At 46.6% G+C, this 19,168-nt stretch overlaps 1 protein-coding gene across 1 annotated transcript in view; it reads right to left on the bottom strand.

Annotated features, from left to right (window-relative positions):
* Positions 1-3,656: 3,656 nt before the first annotated feature.
* Positions 3,657-19,168, bottom strand: part of LOC101329048 (sodium/glucose cotransporter 1-like) — a 62,117-nt gene continuing 46,605 nt past the window's right edge. The window contains 4 exon segments of the mRNA XM_033837916.1: positions 3,657-3,952; positions 6,290-6,389; positions 8,560-8,775; positions 11,127-11,295. Coding sequence (XP_033693807.1) covers positions 3,657-3,952; positions 6,290-6,389; positions 8,560-8,775; positions 11,127-11,295 — 781 coding nt within the window.

Here is a 19,168-nt window from a genome sequence, read left to right as displayed (position 1 = left end):
AGCTTTCTGAGGCTCCCTGCCTCACACCAGGTTTCCCTTGTTACATCACCAAGCAGCAGCCACACTTCCTGAGGGACAGAACCTCCCACAATAGACGCTACCTGCAGAGCTAGAATCCCCAGCTGAGTGCCTTCTTGTAGTCCTTCCAGTGCCTGGGGCCTTCACTTTCTTAGCAGAAACACAGAGACGCTTGCATCCTGGGATTCCAGGATTAGCCCAAGCAGCCCCTCTTGTACTGGGAGGGACCTGCTGCCGGGCCCAGCTGGGGTTTCAGGTTAAATCTCATTCTCAAAAAAGGCCCTGTAAGAGGAAACCTTTCCTCCTTCAGGAAAAAAGGGGCTTGAGGGTCTCCACTTCCTCATCCTGCCTCAACCATAGCACCCTGGCTCCACCCTTACCACCTCCTTGAAGGGCTCTGGACTTCTTGCTGCCAAGTTCCTGTGCTCTTTGTGCTTGGCCCGAGCAGTAACCTAGGTGCCAGTGCTCCCTTCCTGTGGCGGCTGTCTTGGTGCTCCTCCCAGGGCCCTGGTTGTGCCCTTTTAGTCTCCTCTGCAGAAAGAACCCTCTTTCTTAACCTGACATCTCTGTTTGCTCTCTTGCACAATCTCATCTGCCTGATTTGGGCTTCCTCTACCAGGTTCACTTCTTAGCTAGGCTGGTCCACTGTCTTCTCTCCCCTCAGTCTGAGTCTCTAGCGCCAGCCTCTCTGCTGTGTTCTGGACCTTCCATCCAACTTAATACTTACCCTTAAATGTCTCCAGGCAAAAATTAATACCAGTCCTTCACAAACTAATTTAAAAAAATAGAAGAGGGGACAATTCCCAATTCATTCCATGAAGACAGTATTACCCTGATACCCAAACCAGACAAAGACCTCATAAAGAAAGAAAACTATTGACCTCTATGAATATAGACACAAGAACACAACCAAATATTAGCAAACCAAATCCAACCACATGAGAAAATCATTATACACCATGACCAACTGTAATTTATCCCAGGAATGCAAGGTTGGTTTAACACGTGAAAATGAATCAATGTAACGTGTAAGGAAAGAACAGAAACCACATGATCATCTTAATAGATGCAAAAAAAGCACTTGACAAAATCCAACACCCATTCATAAAAAAAACCAAACTAAAACAGAATCAAAAACTCTCAGCAAAATAGGAAAGAGCGGCATTTCCTCAACATGATAACATCTGCAAAAACTCACCGCTAACATCATACTCAACGATGAGGAGACTGGATGCTTTCCCTCTAAGATCAGGAATAAGACAAGGATGTCTGCGCTCACTACTTCTACTTGACATTGTACTGGAGGTTCTAGCCAGGGCAGTTTAGGCAAGATAATGAAATAAAAGGCATCCAGGTTGGAAAGAAAGAAGTACACTATTTCTACTTGCACACTACATGATTTTATATATGAAAAATCCCAAGGAAGACACTTAAAAAATATTAGAACTAATAAATGAGTTCAGCAAAGTTGCAGGATTTTCTGTACATAAGCAATGAACAATCTGAAAATGCGATTAAGAAAAGGGATAGGGGGCTAAGAGGTAGAAACTCTTATGTATAAAATAAATAAGCTACAAGGATATATTGTACAACAGGAAATATAAACAATATTTTAAAATAACTATAAATGGAGTATGACCTTTAAAAATTGTGAATCACTATGTTGTACACCTGTAACTTATATAATATTGTACATCAACTATAACTCAATTAGAAAAAAACCCACCTCATTTACAGTAGCATCAAAAAGAATAAAATACCCAGGAATCAATTTAACAAAAGAAGTGCAAAACTTGAGTGCTGAAAACAAAACACTGTTGAAAGAAATTAGAAGACCTAAATAAATGGAAGGACATCCCAAGTTCATGAAGCAGAGGACTTAACATTGTCAAGACGGCAATAAGTATCTTCATGCAACTCAAACTCCACATGTCCCAAACGGTGCTCCACTTTTCTCCTGCACCTGCTCTCTTCCAGTGTGGCCTGTCTTTGGAATTGGTACACCCTCTGCCCACATGTTCAAGCCAGAGAGTCACCCCTGGGCCCTCCCTCCAGAAGTCTAGTACTCGAGTCCTGTTACTTCTAATTGCTGGCTTCTCTTGATGCTGTTCCCTTGTCTTTTCTTTTTTTGCTGGTAACTTGCCTGGATTCCTCTAATAGCCTCCTGGTGGGTGTTCCTGCCGCCCTTTCATCTTCCAGCAGCCGCCAGCAAATCTGATCCCATCCCTTCCTGGCTGAAGTTCCCAGGGACTCAGGATCCCAAAGCACCTGAGGCCTGCAGGTCCAGCCCCTGCCCACCCTGCCCTCCCCGCCTCCCCATCTCCCACAGTTCTGCACTCTGGCCTCCTCACACCCTTGCCTCACCCTGTCTTCCCACATGTTGTCCCTCTGTTATCCAGCTAGCTGACCTCCCACTTCAGTCACGGGAGGCCTCCTCCCTGTGGGTGCTCCTGCCACGTGCACATGCACAGAGGGCCCATTTACTCGGTCCCCTGGCTGAGCTCAGTCTCCTCCTCTGTGAAATGTGGTTGATTCTGGTCCTTCCACATGGGGTGGCTCCATGGCTTGAACGTGATGGTAACCTGGGCAGGGAAATAGCGGGCCACACGAGGTGCTGGCCATCACCGCTCGTGTTTCATTGTCTACTTCCCTAGACCATGAGCTCTGTCCATGACTGCTTCCCAGCAGTGCTGGCACATAGCAGGCACTCAAAAATGTCAGCTGAAAGACTAAACGAGGGATGGGGGGCTGTCCCGACTGCACCTTCAGAGTGTGACTTTTGCAATGTTGGGTGGGCCTCCCCCAAATCACTTCAAGGCATCTGAAACTTTTTCTAAAGACCCAAATCATTTATTTTGGTCTAAGAAGAAGGAAGAGGAAGGGGTGGCTTAGGGAGCCTCTCCCAGAGACACAGCCCAGGAGTGGTCTATACTTGACAGCTAAAGGGGATCCAGCCCCTGGGCCCAACTCCCAGTAGCAGGCAGACTGGGAGGAACTGGGAGGAGCTCAACAAGGAGAGAAGTTTCCTCTCCACCTGCCCTTTAGGGGTGCAGCCAGAGCTGAGCCACAGGGAGGCCTGGTCCTCAGGCAGAGACCGTCTCAGCCCCACCATGGGTCCAGGCAGGAGCCAACGTTTCCATCCGCGGCAGCCTTGGCGCCAGCTGGCCTGTGTGGTCATCGGCAGTAGGCACAGCCCCTTGTGGGTGGGACCCTTGGCGCGAGGAGGAGCATCTTTGCCAGCAGCCATACCTTTACAAAGGAGGAGAGAACACAACAAACAGAGGTGGGTATAGGAAGGAAATGGTGACAGTAAACACAAGCAAAGCCCCCAAATATATCTAGAGATAAAAAGCCAAAATTAAATTTAAAGTGAAAGCCAGTGTTTGTGCAGTGGAGCCATCTGGAGAGAATGACTCATCACACAGAGGACAGACGTGCTCATCTTCGGTCTCTGCCCTCACCAGTGGGCTTCGCCGCCCGTCAGCCTGCAGCGTTGATGCTGTGGGCGCGTTTTCATCAGTGTGATCCTTGGTCCACGTCCGTGGGCCTCCCCGTAGGAAATGCTTCCTCCCCTCGACGATGAGGGCATTTGCAAGAGGCGGTGGTTCGCCCGTTCCCCACACGTCCCCGCAGGCTGCCTAGGAGAAGAAGAAGTGGCAGAGCACTGTGAGCGATACCAAGAGGAACCCGCAGACGTTGGGCACTTTTCTCCAGTGGGATATCTCTGGCATGTCTCGGAGCTTTGTTCCTTCCAGCATGTCACGCTTCTCTGTCCCTTCAGAAGTGGCACTGTGCTGTGTCCCTTCCGTGTCACCACACTCCATCTTCTGCATGACTGCCTCTTCCGGGGCGAGTCCAGGGCCTGGCAGTGGCTCCAGTCCGCAGAACACATCCCAGGCCTTCCAGAGGCAGCTCCTGACCTCCTCAAATATGTCTGGAACAGAGGGAACGGGCACAGGTCAGGAGGCTAAGAGGCCACACACAGGAGGGGGGTCTTTCTAGGGCTCACCTCTCAGTGGTGAGGCCGGCAGGAAGCCCAACAGACTGGCTCTAATGTGGAGAACAGTCCTCAGCCGCTGCTGCAGAACACCTCCCGCCGCCCTCAGAGACACGGAGGGGGGACTTGGGGTGTGGCCTGGGCCATGCTTGCTTGCACTGGCAGAGCCTTCAGCCGGCCCAGAACCCCGGCCGGCACGGGGCAGGCCCTCCCCGCTGGGCGCTGGAGGGCCCACCCCTCCCGTCTCTGGCACACGCCCAGCACAGCTCTGTAGGTCTAGGGCAAGTGGCTGCTCCTCTGAGGATGGAAAAAGCCCCAATTGCTCTGCTCTCCTCAGCAACCTTGGGGCGTGTCTTCTCCAGGTAGGTACCAGTCTCACAACCTGGCCCAAAGTAAGGCCCTCTGGGCCCTTGAAAGGGGAATCACTGGTGTTTTCTCCAGGAACGGGGGGGAAGTCTAGGAATTATGGGCAAGTTTCTATTCACAGCTCTGGACCAAATCAGTGAAATGTCTCGCTCCGGGGCTTAAATATCCCTCCGGTGTCTGGTAGTGCAGTCCACGCTGGCCGCTCCCAGGCCTGCTCAGGCGCGGGTCAGCACCACGGCCAGCTCCGCACACACGTGAGCCCAGCCAGTCTGGGAACGGATCCCTCTTTGATGATAAGACAAGCACACCTCAGTCCGAGAAGTGTGCGCTGTGACCTGTTCCATGTCTCATCCCCTTGGGCAGCCACCACGCCAGCTGTGTGTCCTGAGGCTGGGGCAGCACCAGGGATGGCGGAACCCGTCAGCCAGTGACGGAGGGGCCTGTGTTACAGGGGAGGTGCTGCCGCCAGAGAACCCCAGAGACGCAGATACCTGCTGCGGTGCTGAAAGGTCCTGAGCGGCACATGCTGGTCCTGTCTCTCGGTCTCTCAGCTGTCTGGGTCAGCACACCATCATGCAGCTGCCAGGCCCAAAAAGGTTGCTGTATATCAGTGGCGACTGATCATGTAAACACAGCCCAAGAGCTGTATGACGGGAGATGGGACCGTGGCCAAGAGCACACGCTTTGGAGTCAGACTGCCTGTGTTCAAATCCCAGCTCCACCACTGCCTGGTTATCTTTGGAGTCCAGGGCCGACTACTTAAATGTTTGGTGCCTCAGTCCCCCCATCTCTGAAATGGGGATGATAATTGTACCTGTCACACATAGGCCTACTTTCCACAGTGCTTGGCACATCCCAAATGGGCAAAAAGTGTGAGCCACTGTCATCATGGCATCCACCCACGATTGTGGACGAGGGAGAAGAGGAGCTGGGAGGTGCCCCCAGAACAAGCCCCCGGCACACGTGGCCCCCAACGGGCAGTTCCTCTGTCCCTGAGGGAGAGCAATCCTGGGAGCCCTGTACCCTCCAGGGGCGCGGGGCAGCCTGGCTCAGGAGAGGCCACTCCCCTGCCCTACAGGTGTCGGGAGAGGGTCCCAGGCCCCTCTAGGCTCTGAACGTTCCTGGCAGGAGTGGAGAGGGGGCCCCAGAACACTGCCTCTCCCCAGGCAGGCCTTCCCTCCCTCCCTCCTCCAAACTCACAGTCCCCCCAGACTCTCTGCCCCAGACTCAGCGCTAATCTCGTTAGGCCTTTATCCCTGTTTGCGTCAGGGCCTCAGGAGGTGCAGGTCACCCTCCCTGGGGCCCCCGCACTCCGCCTCTGACCCCATCTGCTGAGAGCTTTCCTCTGGGCCTTCTGGGGCCCCCAGGCCTGAGCCTCTCCCGGAACTCTCTCTTCTTGCCCCAGTGAAATCGGCTGTCCTTGGCGGTGTCCCCCGGCGCCCTCTTGGGTGGGGCTGCTCCCTCCTCCTTGCAGAGGCTCCCGCCCACTTCCCAGAATCCCTCTGGGTTTGAATCCCTGTGTGAGACTCTGTGACCTGCTGTCCCTCCCCTGTCCCCAGTGCCTCCTCCCCTCCTGCTGAGGCACAATGTGATCTGTGTGGCTCGGTGGATCCCTCCCACCCCAGCTTAAACGCTCCTAGATCACCAGACACTTGTGTTTCTCTGCCCCTCACGGGCCCTTCCCTCCTCCCCCGGCACCTGCTGATGCCTCCCATCTGGATCTCTCTGGCCCGGACGGCCACACGGATGGCCGAGAGGCATCTCACCCTCGACAAACACCCACAAGGCATCTTTGGGAAAATGAAAGACGGAGCCTCTGCCTGGAAGTACTTCTGGGAGTGGAGACAGCGGGGGTGGGGGCAAGGAGCAGCACAGGCCTCTCTGCTGGCTTTGGGTCTCCCTTCTCACCTGGCCGTGCCTGCGGTGCGGGGCTCTTCCCTTGTGTGTCTTTGTCCAGATCGACCCTTTCCTCTTGGCTGTTCCATAAACTCCAACAGAGGCGGCGTAGCTGGGGGGAGAGCAGGCGCACGTCACCACCCAGGGCCATGTCACGCAGGCCTTATGGTGCCACAGCTCACAGCTGGGCACCAGGGTCTCGAGGGACTGAAAAGGGTCGTTAGACTCCAACAAGGGACAGAAGGAACATGGGGTGGGGAAAGCAAGGCGCCTGGGAACCCTGGATTTCAGTGCTGGCTCTGGTCCTGTGTGGTTGTGTGGCTGCCCAAAGGTGACCTCAGTGTCTTGGGCTGGATGGTAGGGTAGGAGGCAACACGCTCAGGGCTTCTTCCAGTAACTGAGGGTCTAGGAAGCTGTGCCCTTCAGGGTGGGAGAAGCTGCTCATCACTCCGGTCTGCTGCTTCTGGTGGATGGGCCCGCAGGGTAGACCTGGGAACTCTGCTTTCCTTCCAGGAGCCCCTCCTGGCTGTCAGAGATGAGCACTCACACAGCCCAGAGGAGGCCTGACCTGGTTCACCTGGGGTACCCAGCTGACCTGGTCCCTAGCCAGGCTTAGTCGCTCAAGCTCAGCAAGGCATTTGCAGATGCAGAAGGGGAGCATCCCTTCCCTTCTAGTCAGTTATTTTGTTCTCTTCCTGAAAACACATATGAAGACTTCGGGAAGTAAAACCCAGACAATTGCTGTTGCTTTTTTTTGCTTTTTTTGAGGGTTGGGGTCAGCAGAAGCACAAGTAAGCGAACATTTCCACCAAGTCTCTCCCGGAGCAGGTTTTAATCTATTATACCAGCTTCGGTATATTTGAATCTCAGCACCACCACCTCTCCCACTCCCCCAAACATAGCAGGGATGTGACTGAGCAGCCCCTCCAAGCCCCGCCTCTCGGACTAAGACATCAGTAATGAACCTGCTGCCGTGTCAGTGACAGAGACTGGGTTTAGCCTTGAGTTGCTTCCTGGTGATGCTGTACGTCTGCATTTGCCTTCCCAATTACACGACGAGCCCTGTGGACCAGGCCGCTGGGCAGGAAGAACATGGGATTGAGTGTGGTCCCGCTTCCCCTGGTAGCGCCCAGTGTGCAGCACAGACACTGACCCGAAAGCACGGTTCCCCCTTTGCCTCCCTCCCCTCCTCTCCAGAGCACCCGTGCTGCTGGGCAGGAAAAGCACTCAAGCACGTGGCTGCCTGAGAAGCGGGCAAGACCAAAAAGTTGAGAATACAAGAGCAGCAGAAAAGAAGTCAGACAAGTCAACCATGAAGACCCTGAGAGACAGGAGCTTGGGTCCAGCACCCACGGCTTCTCCACGTGCCGGGAGCAGGGCAGGGACGTGTGGTGGGCGAGCTGTCCTGGGCACTCCTGGCCGTCCTCCCCACTTGCTCCATCCCAATCCCACGGGGCTGTGTGCGAGAGAGGAATGGGTCAAAAGGAACTACTGAGCAGAAAGGTGGCCACAGGGGAGGCGGCCTTCCAAGTTCTCAGCTCTCACCCAGACCCCAGGGCACACGGGTCTCACAGACCCGCCTCCCTTCTGAGCTCCTCCTGCCCTCTCCTCTGACACCTAGGACCCTCCCTGCTGCTCTTCGGCTCAGCCAAGCCCCTGTCCTGCTAAGCCTCCTGGCCATGCCCACGTGGGTGACGCGATGGAGTCTGGTCAGGCCCAGTCCTGCTGCTGGCTAGTTTTGGTGTCATGAACAAGTGACTGGACTTCTCTGAGCCCAGGCTTTTTATATTCCAACTGGGGTGACTGACACCTGCCTCCTGGGAGGGGGGAAGTGGCCGGGAAAGGAGAATGAGGCGTGCCCAGCCACCAGCCACAGCACTGCCAGCATTACTGTCCCCCCTCCTGCTGGCTTAATCCGTTCTGGGTGGGTGGCAGCTGGGACTGCCCTGATTACATTAATTCACGCTGAGGTTAGCAACCTTAGCACTTCAAGGAAATTTTGTATTTTAAAAACCAAACTTCTCATTCTCAGTGAATACATAATTAGAGGACTGTTGGAAAGCTTTTTAGTTTAGTTTTTAAGGCAAGGAGGTTATTTGCCTATTTCTGACCCAACCGTCACCCCCCAACCCCCAGCCCCGCCCCCCCACCCCCCCCACCCCGCTTTCAAAAAGAATGCAGGAATTCAGCCACTTTTCTCCAAAGCTGGCAGAGCCAACTTGTGGTTCCCAGGGACACTGGGACTGCGGTGGACCCCTGAGCATCCTCATGGCAGCACTCACATGTTTATCTGGAATCGGGTCTGTGAACAAGGAGATCCCCAGGACGGTGAAAAGACTGATGGTGAAGAGGATGATGGCAAAGTGGAGGTAGTGCACGCCGCAGATGATCCGAGAGCACCTGCTGTTTGTCGAGCAGCTCCAGGCCCCGTAGGCAAACTTGGACACCATGCAGCAGAAGCCAATCAGAAGTCCACCAGTCAGCCTCCAGAAGGCACCCTGCCAAAGAAGGAGCCCCGAGAGTCGCCTGGGAGGAAGACGGGGAATGAGACAAGCCATCCTCAGCCTCGCCTCCTGACCAGTCTAAACTGGTCAGCTAAACTCAGCATAACAAGGGCTTCACATGCCTTGCAGAAGCAGAGTCTTAGCACTGCGAGGAGATGACACCTTCTGGGGCTGAACACAGACCGAAGACGCATGGACACTCTCTTAGGTCAATCAGAGAACTTAGGAAATACTGGAGACAGTTTTAAGTTAGACGGTGAAGACACATCTCAAACATAATGTGTCCAAAGAGACCTCAGTCTTGCCTGTTGTTGTAGGGGCACCTCCATCACCCTGGCAGCTCAGGCAGAAACCGCAGGAGACATCCCTGGCCCCTTTCCTTCCATTCTGCCCTACCACCAATCCATCAGCAAATCGTCCCATCGTCTCCACAGCGACCACCTCAATCCCGATCTACCACCTTCTCTCACACAGGTGGAATCCAGACCTGGTCTCCTGCTCACCCGCTGTCCAAGAAGCCAGAGTGATCTCTTCAAAGCATGGATTAGGGAGTGCCCTGACTCTGCTGAAGACCACCATGGCTTCTCATGGCTGCCCTCAGAAGCAAGTCTCATCTGCTCGAGCTGACCTCACCTGGCTCCGCCCTCTCCCCTGGTCAGTCTACTCTAGCCACTAAGCATGACCTCTTCCTGCATGTCAGGGCTGCCCACTGTGCTCTCGGCCAGGCCTTTGTACTTGCCCTTCTTTCTGCTTGGTTCTCTATCTAGATCTTGGTGTTTCTGGCTCATCCTCCAGGATTCAGGTTCGAGGTCACTTTCTTAGGAGAAATCTTCTCCCACTACCTTGGCTAATGTCCTTGTGCTCCCCCTGCCCCCAGCACCTACCCTGCTAACCTCCATGATCCTTTTTGACTTTTAAACAGCACTACACCACTCTCAGAAATCTTATCTGCTCATTGGGTATCATCCGTCTCCTCCAACTGGACAGTCCACTCTTTAAGAGTGAGGACTTCATCTTGGTCCTAGAGCTGCATCTGGAGCCTGTCTCAGGTGTGGCTGAATGTTGGAGGAGGTAGAGGATACAGTATGTGGGAAGCATCTTGGAGAAAGAGCTGAAACCAAAGGCCAGGTGTGGTCCACAGGACCCATTTATTGAAGGAGGCGTGCAGAAAAGGGAAGATCTAGAAACAGATGGGCAGCAGAAGCCAGATGAGGGTGGGAGAGAAGGCCTGGAGAAGTTCTCTAGGTCAAGGAAGGTAGCCACAATACGCTGTAACCTTGGACCAGGGGTAGCTGGAGAGCCACTGACAAGATCCCCAGTTTCCCTTGGTGATAGGCCCCAGTACTGCAAGGGTGGTGACCATCGCCGGTAGGAGGCAGGTTCTCCTGACTGCCTGCTCCTCTGCCCCTGCCCTTCCCAAGAGAGCACAGAGAAGAGCATCTCCAGAGCCCAGCAGCCCCCCACCCCATTCTCGGTGCCCAATTGAGTCCTGGTGAGCTGGGCAGAGCAAGAAGCACTAGCAGATTTGTCTGGAGGATTGAACACCTGACATGGGCCTGCAGGAAGCACCAGCCAGATGGAGGTGGACAAAGATACTCATGGCAAAGCAAAGAGTCCACAGGAATGAAGAGGGGCCAGAAAAGGCATGAGACAGGCAATCAGCACTGCAAGTGGTTAGCAGTAGCTGGGGCCTAGGGACTGTGTATGGAGAGGGCCAGGGCTGAGAGGCAGGCAGGAGCCAGGTCACAGAGGCACCATGCTCGGGAACTCATGCAAGGCCCAGCTGCTCAGTGCTGTTAGGAGAAACAGGTCAAGAAGTGACTCAAATAATGAATGAAAATATTCTGGCAAACTGTGCTTTCAGTCTTACTGATGAAATGATCAAACCATTAATTGGGATCTTTATTTAGTTTTAAGTGTGGCTGGAGGAGATGGTCTTCATGCAGGGAAGGCGGTAGGAGCTCATTACTGAACATGCCCCTGTGAGTTTGAAACCTCTGAGCAGGAAACATCCATGCACAGAGGCAACAGAAGAATATCTTCCTGTGGCTAGATGAGCATGCAGGAGGATCCCACACACTTCGCACCATCTATGGCACAGTCGAAAGTGGATTACATTGCAAAGGGAAGAAAACAAATCAGAGCTTGCCTTTCCCCTGCAAGCATGAGGGAGCTCGGACCAAAGCTGCCCAGGAGTAAATCATCTCTCAGAAAGCAAATGATGCAACGGTGTCAACTCCTGAAGCACAAGAGACCCTCTCAGGGCAACTTTTGCAAAGATAGGTATGATGTGAAGGCAAGCCCTCACACTGTGCCATGCCGTGGCCATGCCAACTCCCACCTACCTGCTCAGTGATTCTCTTGCAAAATATGGCAAGCAGGAAGATGGCAGCAATGGGCGGCATCAGGTAACTTAAAACTGCTTGCATGTATTCAAATAGTTGTTCCCTGTGTGCCATTTGTATAGCAGGGACCCATGCAATGGAGACAGCAAGTAAGATTATAACAAAAAACCTGTAAGTTAAACCAAAAGTCAACGGCAGTTTTATGAGTTTTTTACCTGCCAATAAAATATCTACAAACTGTAAACTATTAGCTAGTTTTAATTATTTCTTAGGTTAAATTCAAGTGCCCGTTCATAAGGGTGGCAGAGGAGATAGCCATACCCCTAAACATTAATAGGACCATAGGGCTGCAGGCAAAAACCCTTCAACTTCTGGACAAATAAAACTGAGGGTCCATTTGCCTGTTACTGGATCATGGGTAGATTTTCATCACATTTGGAGACTCTGTTGGGATGGTCGTGCTTAAAATATATAATACCTGGGGCCACCCTAGTGGCGCAGTGGTTAAGAATCCACCTACCAATGCGGGGGACACGGGTTCGTGCCCCGGTCTGGGAAGATCCCACATGCCACAGAGTAGCTAGGCCCGTGAGCCACAACTACTGAGCCTGCGCGTCTGGAGCCTATGCTCCGCAATGGGAGAGGCCGTGACAGTGAGAGGCCTGCACACCACGATTAAAAAAAAAAAAAAAAAAAGAAAAGAAAAAAAAATAATACCTGGAAAATATTAATTTCTTCAGGGGTAACACATTTCTAAAGATTTCAGATGGATTAGTATGGCACCTGATTTTAAAGATTTGTGTAAACTCCCTTTAAACCCTTGGTTGTGCATGTGGGGAAGAATTGCCAAATAGTCCACCAACAAGCAACTGCTGGAAGGCAGACAAAGCTGAGCAGAGATTTCATTGCCTGCTTATAGCAGGGGAGACAGAAATTGGAGTTTGAATCTCATGAAGTTAGAGGGGCCAGGTAACCACCTCAGGCTTTTCACTGAAAACCCCTGAATGTCCATGCCTTAGAAGCAGAGACTATTTCCCAGGACTAAGAACTTGCTATAAGACTAGAGCAAAACTGAAACAGAGTCACCCTAACAAAGTATAAAAACCAGGCCTCCACAACTTTAAGGGGGTCAACTAGTAATTTACCTGCATACTTGAACAAAAACCAATATTCTTCAGAGGAACATGATCCAGAATTTCTATAATGTGTTATCTACAATGTTCAATATATAATAAAATTTTCTAGGCATGTGGAGAAGTAAGAAAATGTAACCCATAGTCAAGAAGAAAGCAATCAATGGAAACTGACACCAAGATGGCTCAGGTATTAAAATTAGCAGACAAGGACTTCAAAGCAACTACTGTAGTTATGTTAAAGGACTTAAAGGAAATTACAGTTATAAGTGAACAGATGCAAAATCATGAAAGAAAACTGGATACTAGAAAAAATTTAAAAAGGAACCAAATAGAAATTCCAGAACTGAAATTCTGGTTCAAAATATGAAACAAAAGATTCACAGGCTGGCTTTAACGGTAAATTGGAAATGGCAGGAGAAAGGGGCAATAAACCTAAAGGGAGATTGATAGAACTCTAAACTGAAGAACACAGAGAAAAATTTTTTTAAATAAAGACAGCCTCAATGATCTGTGGAACAATATCAAAAGAGCAAATATGTGTGTAAGTAGAGTCACAAAAAAGGAGATGAGGGATGCAGAAGACAAATATGCAGAGAAATATGGTCAACAATTTCCCATATTTGGTGAAAACCATTAATTTACAGGTTCAGAAGTGCAGAAAAGCCCAATCAGCACACCATAACAAAACTGCTGAAAACCAAAAATGAAGAGAAAATCTTGAAAGCCCAGGAAAAAAGACACATTACATACAGAGAGCAGTACTATGAATTATAGATGACTTCTCATCAGAAACAAGAGGACAGAAGAGAATGGAAGAGCATACTTTAAAGTGGTAAAAGAAAAATACTGTCAACTCAGAATTCTGCATCCAGCAAAAGTATCCTTCAAAAATAAAGATGAGGGCTTCCCTGGTGGCGCAGTGGTTAAGAATCTGCCTGCCAACGCAGGTGACATGGGTTTGAGCCCTGGTCTGGGAAGATCTCCCATGCCGCAGAGCAACTAAACCCATGTGCCACAACTACTGAGCCTGTGCTCTAGAGCTTGTGAGCCACAATTACTGAGCTTGCATGCCACAACTACTGAAGCCTGCGCACCTAGAGCCCATGCTCCACAACAAGAGAAGCCACCGCAGTGAGAAGTCTGTGTACCTCGCCGCAACTAGAGAAAGCCTGCGTGCAGCAACGAAGACCCAACACATCCCAAAATAAATAAATAAAATAAATAAAAATTTTAAAAATAAATAAAGATGAAAGAAAAACATTTTCCAATAAACAGAAACTGAGAGAGTCTGTTACTAACAGACCTGCATTACAAGACATACTGAAATTCTTCAGGGTGAAGGGAAATAACACAGATGGAAACTTGCACCTTAAAGAAGGAATGATGAGCCCAAAAGAGTAAAATATAAGATGCTACATATATTTTTCTTTCTTATTTTATTTTCTTTAAAAGGCAGTTGACTGCTTAAGGCAAAAAATTATATCACTATCACTGTATTCTGGGGTTAATAATGGATGTAGATGTAAAATATATGACAAACTATAACATGAATGATGAAAGGGGAAAATGACATATAGTGTTGCAAGGTACTTACATTTTACATAAAATAATACAATATTAATTTTAAGTACACTAAGGTAGGTTAATAATGCCTATTATAATGCCTAGAACAACAAAAAGAAATTAAAATATAAAAACTATTTCCAGCCATATTAATGATTACACTAAATGCAAGTGAACTCAAATTATAAAGACAGAGGTTGTCAGATTAGATTAAAAGAATCAAGATACAACTATATGTGCTCTACAAGGGACTCATTTTAAATATATTTACAGGTTGAAAGTAAAAGATGTTATAAACCCTAAGCATAAGAAAGCTGGTGTGATCTATAACAGTAATGAAGTAAATCTCAAGACGAGAAGTATTATCAGAGATAAAAAGGGACATTTCATAATGATGGAAAAGTTAATTCCTCAGGAAACCATAACAAGCATAAGGGCACCTAATCCCAGAACTTGAATATATAAGAGGTAAAAAAAAAAACCTGAAAGAACTATAAGACAGAAACAGACAACTACATAATCATAAATGAAGCTTTTAATACCTCCTCTGTGTATATAATATACACAGTATATGTGATATATATAACAGAGGAACTAGACAAAAATTAAGAATACAAAAGTATCAATAAATTTCAAAAGATTAAAATCTCATAGAGTATGTTTTTGGATCACAGTGGAAGTAAATTAGAAATCAATAACAATAAAATAGTTAGGAAAGTACTAAATACTTGAAAATCCAACAGCACACTTCTAAATAATCTATGAACACAGAAATAAATCACAAGGAAATTAGGAAATATTTTGAACTGATTAAAAATGAAGACACAACATATCAAAATTTGTGGGATGCAGCTAAAGCAGAGCTTAAAGGGAAATTTATAGTTTTAAGTGGTAATTGTAAACAATAAGACAGGTTTTAAACCAGTGATATGAATTTCCAATTTAAGAAGCTAAAAAAAAAGAAAAGAAAAGAAAAGAAGAGTAAATCCAAAGTAAATAGAAAAAAGGAAACGAATAGAATTCAACGGGGGAAAAAAACTAGAGGAATCAACAAGCCCCAAAGTTAGTTCTTTGGAAAAATTATTAAAATTGATAAACGCCTAGGCAAGTTCACTCAAGAGAAAAAGAACCCCCTCCACGCCCACATATTACCATTACTAGAGATCCTACAGATACTGAAAGGATAAGGTAAAATTTGGGGAGGTGCTTGGAGCCATGGCAGTGAGGATGCTCCTGAATATTCTGCTCACCGTTACACCAGGAATTGGTGCTCACTGGTACACCACACTAGGTGGAATACTTTAATTGGGTGATTTAGCTCGAGGAGTCTGATCAGTTATCATGGAGCCTGGCAATATGGCTTCTCCTAAGAGCATGCCAAAAGATGCACAGATGATGGCACAAATCCTGACAGATGTGGGGATTACAGAATATGAGCCAAAAGTTATAAATCAGACGTTGGTATTTGCATTCTGATACGTAAACACAATTCTACATGATGCAAAAATTTATTAATGACATGCTAAGAAAGCTACTGTTGATGCACATGATATGTGATTGGCAATCTGGTGTCATGCTGACCACTTTTAAAAAATAAAAGCTTTACTGTTTCACCTTTTGCATTCAGATACACAGTCCATCTGAAATGGATTTTTGTGTAAAGGGAGTTAGTCAATATTCTTTTTATCAGGAATAGCCAAATTACCCAGTACCATTCCTTCTCCCCTTACCACTTTCCCACTGCACTGTACTGTAATCTTTGTCATGAATTAGACAACTGTATACCTGTGCGCTGTTTTTGATATTCTGTTCCATTAATTTGTCTACCCCTGCAATAAAACCACACTGTCTAATTAGTATCACTTCACAATAGATATTGGTATCTGTTAGCATAAATCCTCCAGCTTTGTTCCTCTTCAAGAATAGCCTTGGATATTCTCTGCTCTTCGCATTTCTATATACTTTTAGAACTCATTTGTCAATTTTTACATGCATACAAAAAAGTTACTGCATTTTGATTGGGATTACTCTGAGTATGTAGAATAATATGGGGAGAACAAACATATCATTATTGAATCTTCTAATTCACAGATATGGTATATTCCTGCTATACTTAGGTCTCATTAATTTCTCTCGACAACGCTTTGTAATTTTCAGCAATTTTCTCATATCTTTTGTGAGATTTATTCCTAGGTATCTGATATGGTTTAATGACACTACAAATGTTAATATGTATAATGTGTAATGTGTAAAATATGATTAATTCTTGTATTTGATCTTTTATCAGTCTTGTTAAATTCACTTTAAAATTTTAAGTTTGGGGCTTCCCTGGTGGCGCAGTGCTTGAGAGTCCGCCTGCCGATGCAGGGGACACGGGTTCGTGCCCCGGTCGGAGAAGATCCCACATGCCGTGGAGCGGCTGGTCCTGTGAGCCATGGCCGCTGAGCCTGCGCGTCCGAAGCCTGTGCTCCGCAATGGGAGAGGCCACAACAGTGAGAGGCCCGCGTAAAATTTTAAGTTTGTCTATGAAGTCTTTCATGACAATTTCATTTCTTCCCTTTCTATCCTTATGACATTTGTTTCCTTTTTCACCTTTTTGCAGAGTAGCACCTCCAGTACAATGCTGAAGAAAAGTGGCTATAGTGGATGCATGTGTCTAGTTCCCAATCTCAGGGGAAAAGATTTTCAAATATAAACATTAAGTATGATAAACGCTACAGGTTTTAAAGAACATGTATGTTTAAAAGTCTGAATAAAGAAGATCTTTTAAATTCTCTAATTTGCTAAGATTAAAAAATAGGTCTTAAAATTTTGAATGATTTTTATCTATTAATATGACTATATAATTTTCTCCTGTTTTCAGTTAATGTGGTCAAGTACATTGATTGATTTTTGAATAAAAAACTATGCTTGCATTCCTGGAATAAACTCCAGATGGTCATGGTGTATTATTCTATGTTGCTGGACCTGATTTGCTAATATTTTGTTAAAATTTTCTGCATCTATGTTCATATTTGCATGGTACGTATTTTCTCATGTTTTCTTTAAGCCTTCCTCAATCTTAAAGAAGATGTCTCTCTTCAATAAAGTTTCAGGATACAAAACTAACATACAAAAATCAGTAGTGTTTCTTTACACTAACAATGAATTATCTGAAAAAAATAAAGAAAGCAATCCCATTTATGATAGCATCAAAAACAATAAAATACTTAGGATAAATTTAACCAAGGAGATAAAAGGTCTCTACATTGAAAACTATAAGACATTGATAAAATAAATTGAAGAAAACACAAATAAATAGAAAGATATCTTGTGTTTATGGATCAGATGAATTAATATTGTTAAAATGTCCATACTACCCAAAGCCATCTATAGACTCAATGCAACCCTTATCAAATTTCCAAAGGAATCTTTTACAGAATTCAAAAAAAATAATCCTAAAATTCATCTGGAACCACAAAAGATCCTGAATAGCCAAAGCAACCCTCAGAAAGAAGAACAAATCTGGAAGCATCACACATACTGATTTTGAACTATATTACAAAGCTATAGTAATCAAAACAGTATGGTACTGGCATAAAAACAGACACATAAACCAATGGAACAGAATCTAGAGCCCAGAAATAAAGCCGTACATATATGGTCAACTAATATTTGACAAGGGAGCCAAGAAAACTCAATGAAGACAAGACAGTCTTTTCAATAAATAGTGCTGGGAAAATAGAACGTTCATATGCAAAAGGATGAAACCAGACCCCTATCTTAACGCCACTCAAAATGAATTAAAGATTTAAATATAAGACCTGAAACCATAAAACTCCTAGAATAAAATATAGGGGATAAGCTCCTTGACATTGGTCTTGGTAATGATTTACTTTTGGATATGACACCAAAATCCCAAGCAACAGAAGCAAAAATAAGCAAGTGAGGGTTTCCCTGGTGGCTCAATGGTTAAGAATCCGCCTGCCAATGCAGGAGACGTGGGTTTGAGCCCTGGTCTGGGAAGATCCCACATGCCGCGGAGCAACTAAACCCGTACACCACAACTACTGAGCCTGCACTCTAGAGCCCATGAGCCCCAACTACTGAAGCCCGTGTGCCACAACTACTGAAGCCCGCACGCCTAGAGCCTGTGCTCTGCAACAAGAGAAGCCACCACAGTGAGAAGCCTGCACACCGCAACAAAGAGTAGCCCCCACTCTCAGCAACTAGAGAAAACCTGCATGCAAGTGAAGACAAAATGCAGCCAAAAAAAAAAGTTAAATAAAATTAATAAATAAATAAATTTATAAAAAAATAAACAAGTGAGACTACATCAAACTGGAAAGCTTCTACACAGTCAAAGAAACAATCAACAAAATGAAAAGGCAACCTATAGAATGGGAGAAAATATTTGCAAACCACACATCTGATAAAGGGCTGATAGTTCCTTAGTTGTCTAAGGAACTCAGACAACTTTAATAACAACAACAACAACAACAACAACAACAACATAATAATAATAATAATAGAATTTTAAAAATGGACAAAGGACCTGATAGACATTTTTCCAAAGAAGATATTCAAATGGCCAATAGGTACATGAAAAGGTGCTCAACATCACTGATCAGGGAAATGCAAATCAAAATCACAATGAGATACCATTTCATACCTGTTAGAATGGCTATTATCAAAAAGACAAAAGATAACAAGTGCTGGTGAGGATGTGGAGAAAAGGGAACCCTTGTGCACTGTTAGTGGGAGTGTAAACTGGTGTGGCCACTGTGGAAAACAGTATGAAGGTTCCTCAAGAAACTGAACACAGAACTACCACATGATCCAGCAATTCCACTTCTGGGTACATATCCAGAGGAAACAAGGATCACTATCTTGAAGAGACCTCTACACCCTTTACACTATTTATAATAGCCAAGACATAGAAACAACCAAAGTGTTCATTAACAGATGAATGGATAAAGAAGATGTGGTACATATACACAATGGAATATCATTTGGCCACAAAAAAGAAAGAAATCCTCCCTTTTGTGACAACGTTTAGGGCATTATACTAAGTGAAATAAGTCTGACAGAGAAAGACAAGTATTGTATGGTCTCACTTATATGTAGAATCTAAAAAAAACCCTGAATTCGTAGAAACAGAGAGCAGACTGGGGATGGGTGTGGGGGGAATGGGTGAAGGTGGTCAAAAGGTACAAACTTCCAGTCATAAGATAAATAGGTTCTGGGGACATAAGGTACAGCATGGTGACTGTAGTTAACAACACAGGATTGTGTATTTGTATATTGTATATTTGAAAGTTGCTTAGAGAGTAAATCTTTTTTTTTTAAGAGAGTAAATCTTAA

The sequence above is a fragment of the Tursiops truncatus genome, chromosome 13, assembly GCF_011762595.2.
Source record: "Tursiops truncatus isolate mTurTru1 chromosome 13, mTurTru1.mat.Y, whole genome shotgun sequence".
NCBI lineage: Eukaryota > Metazoa > Chordata > Mammalia > Artiodactyla > Delphinidae > Tursiops > Tursiops truncatus.
Note: the sequence above shows the minus strand (reverse complement) of the source record. Positions and strands in the feature narration are given on the sequence as shown.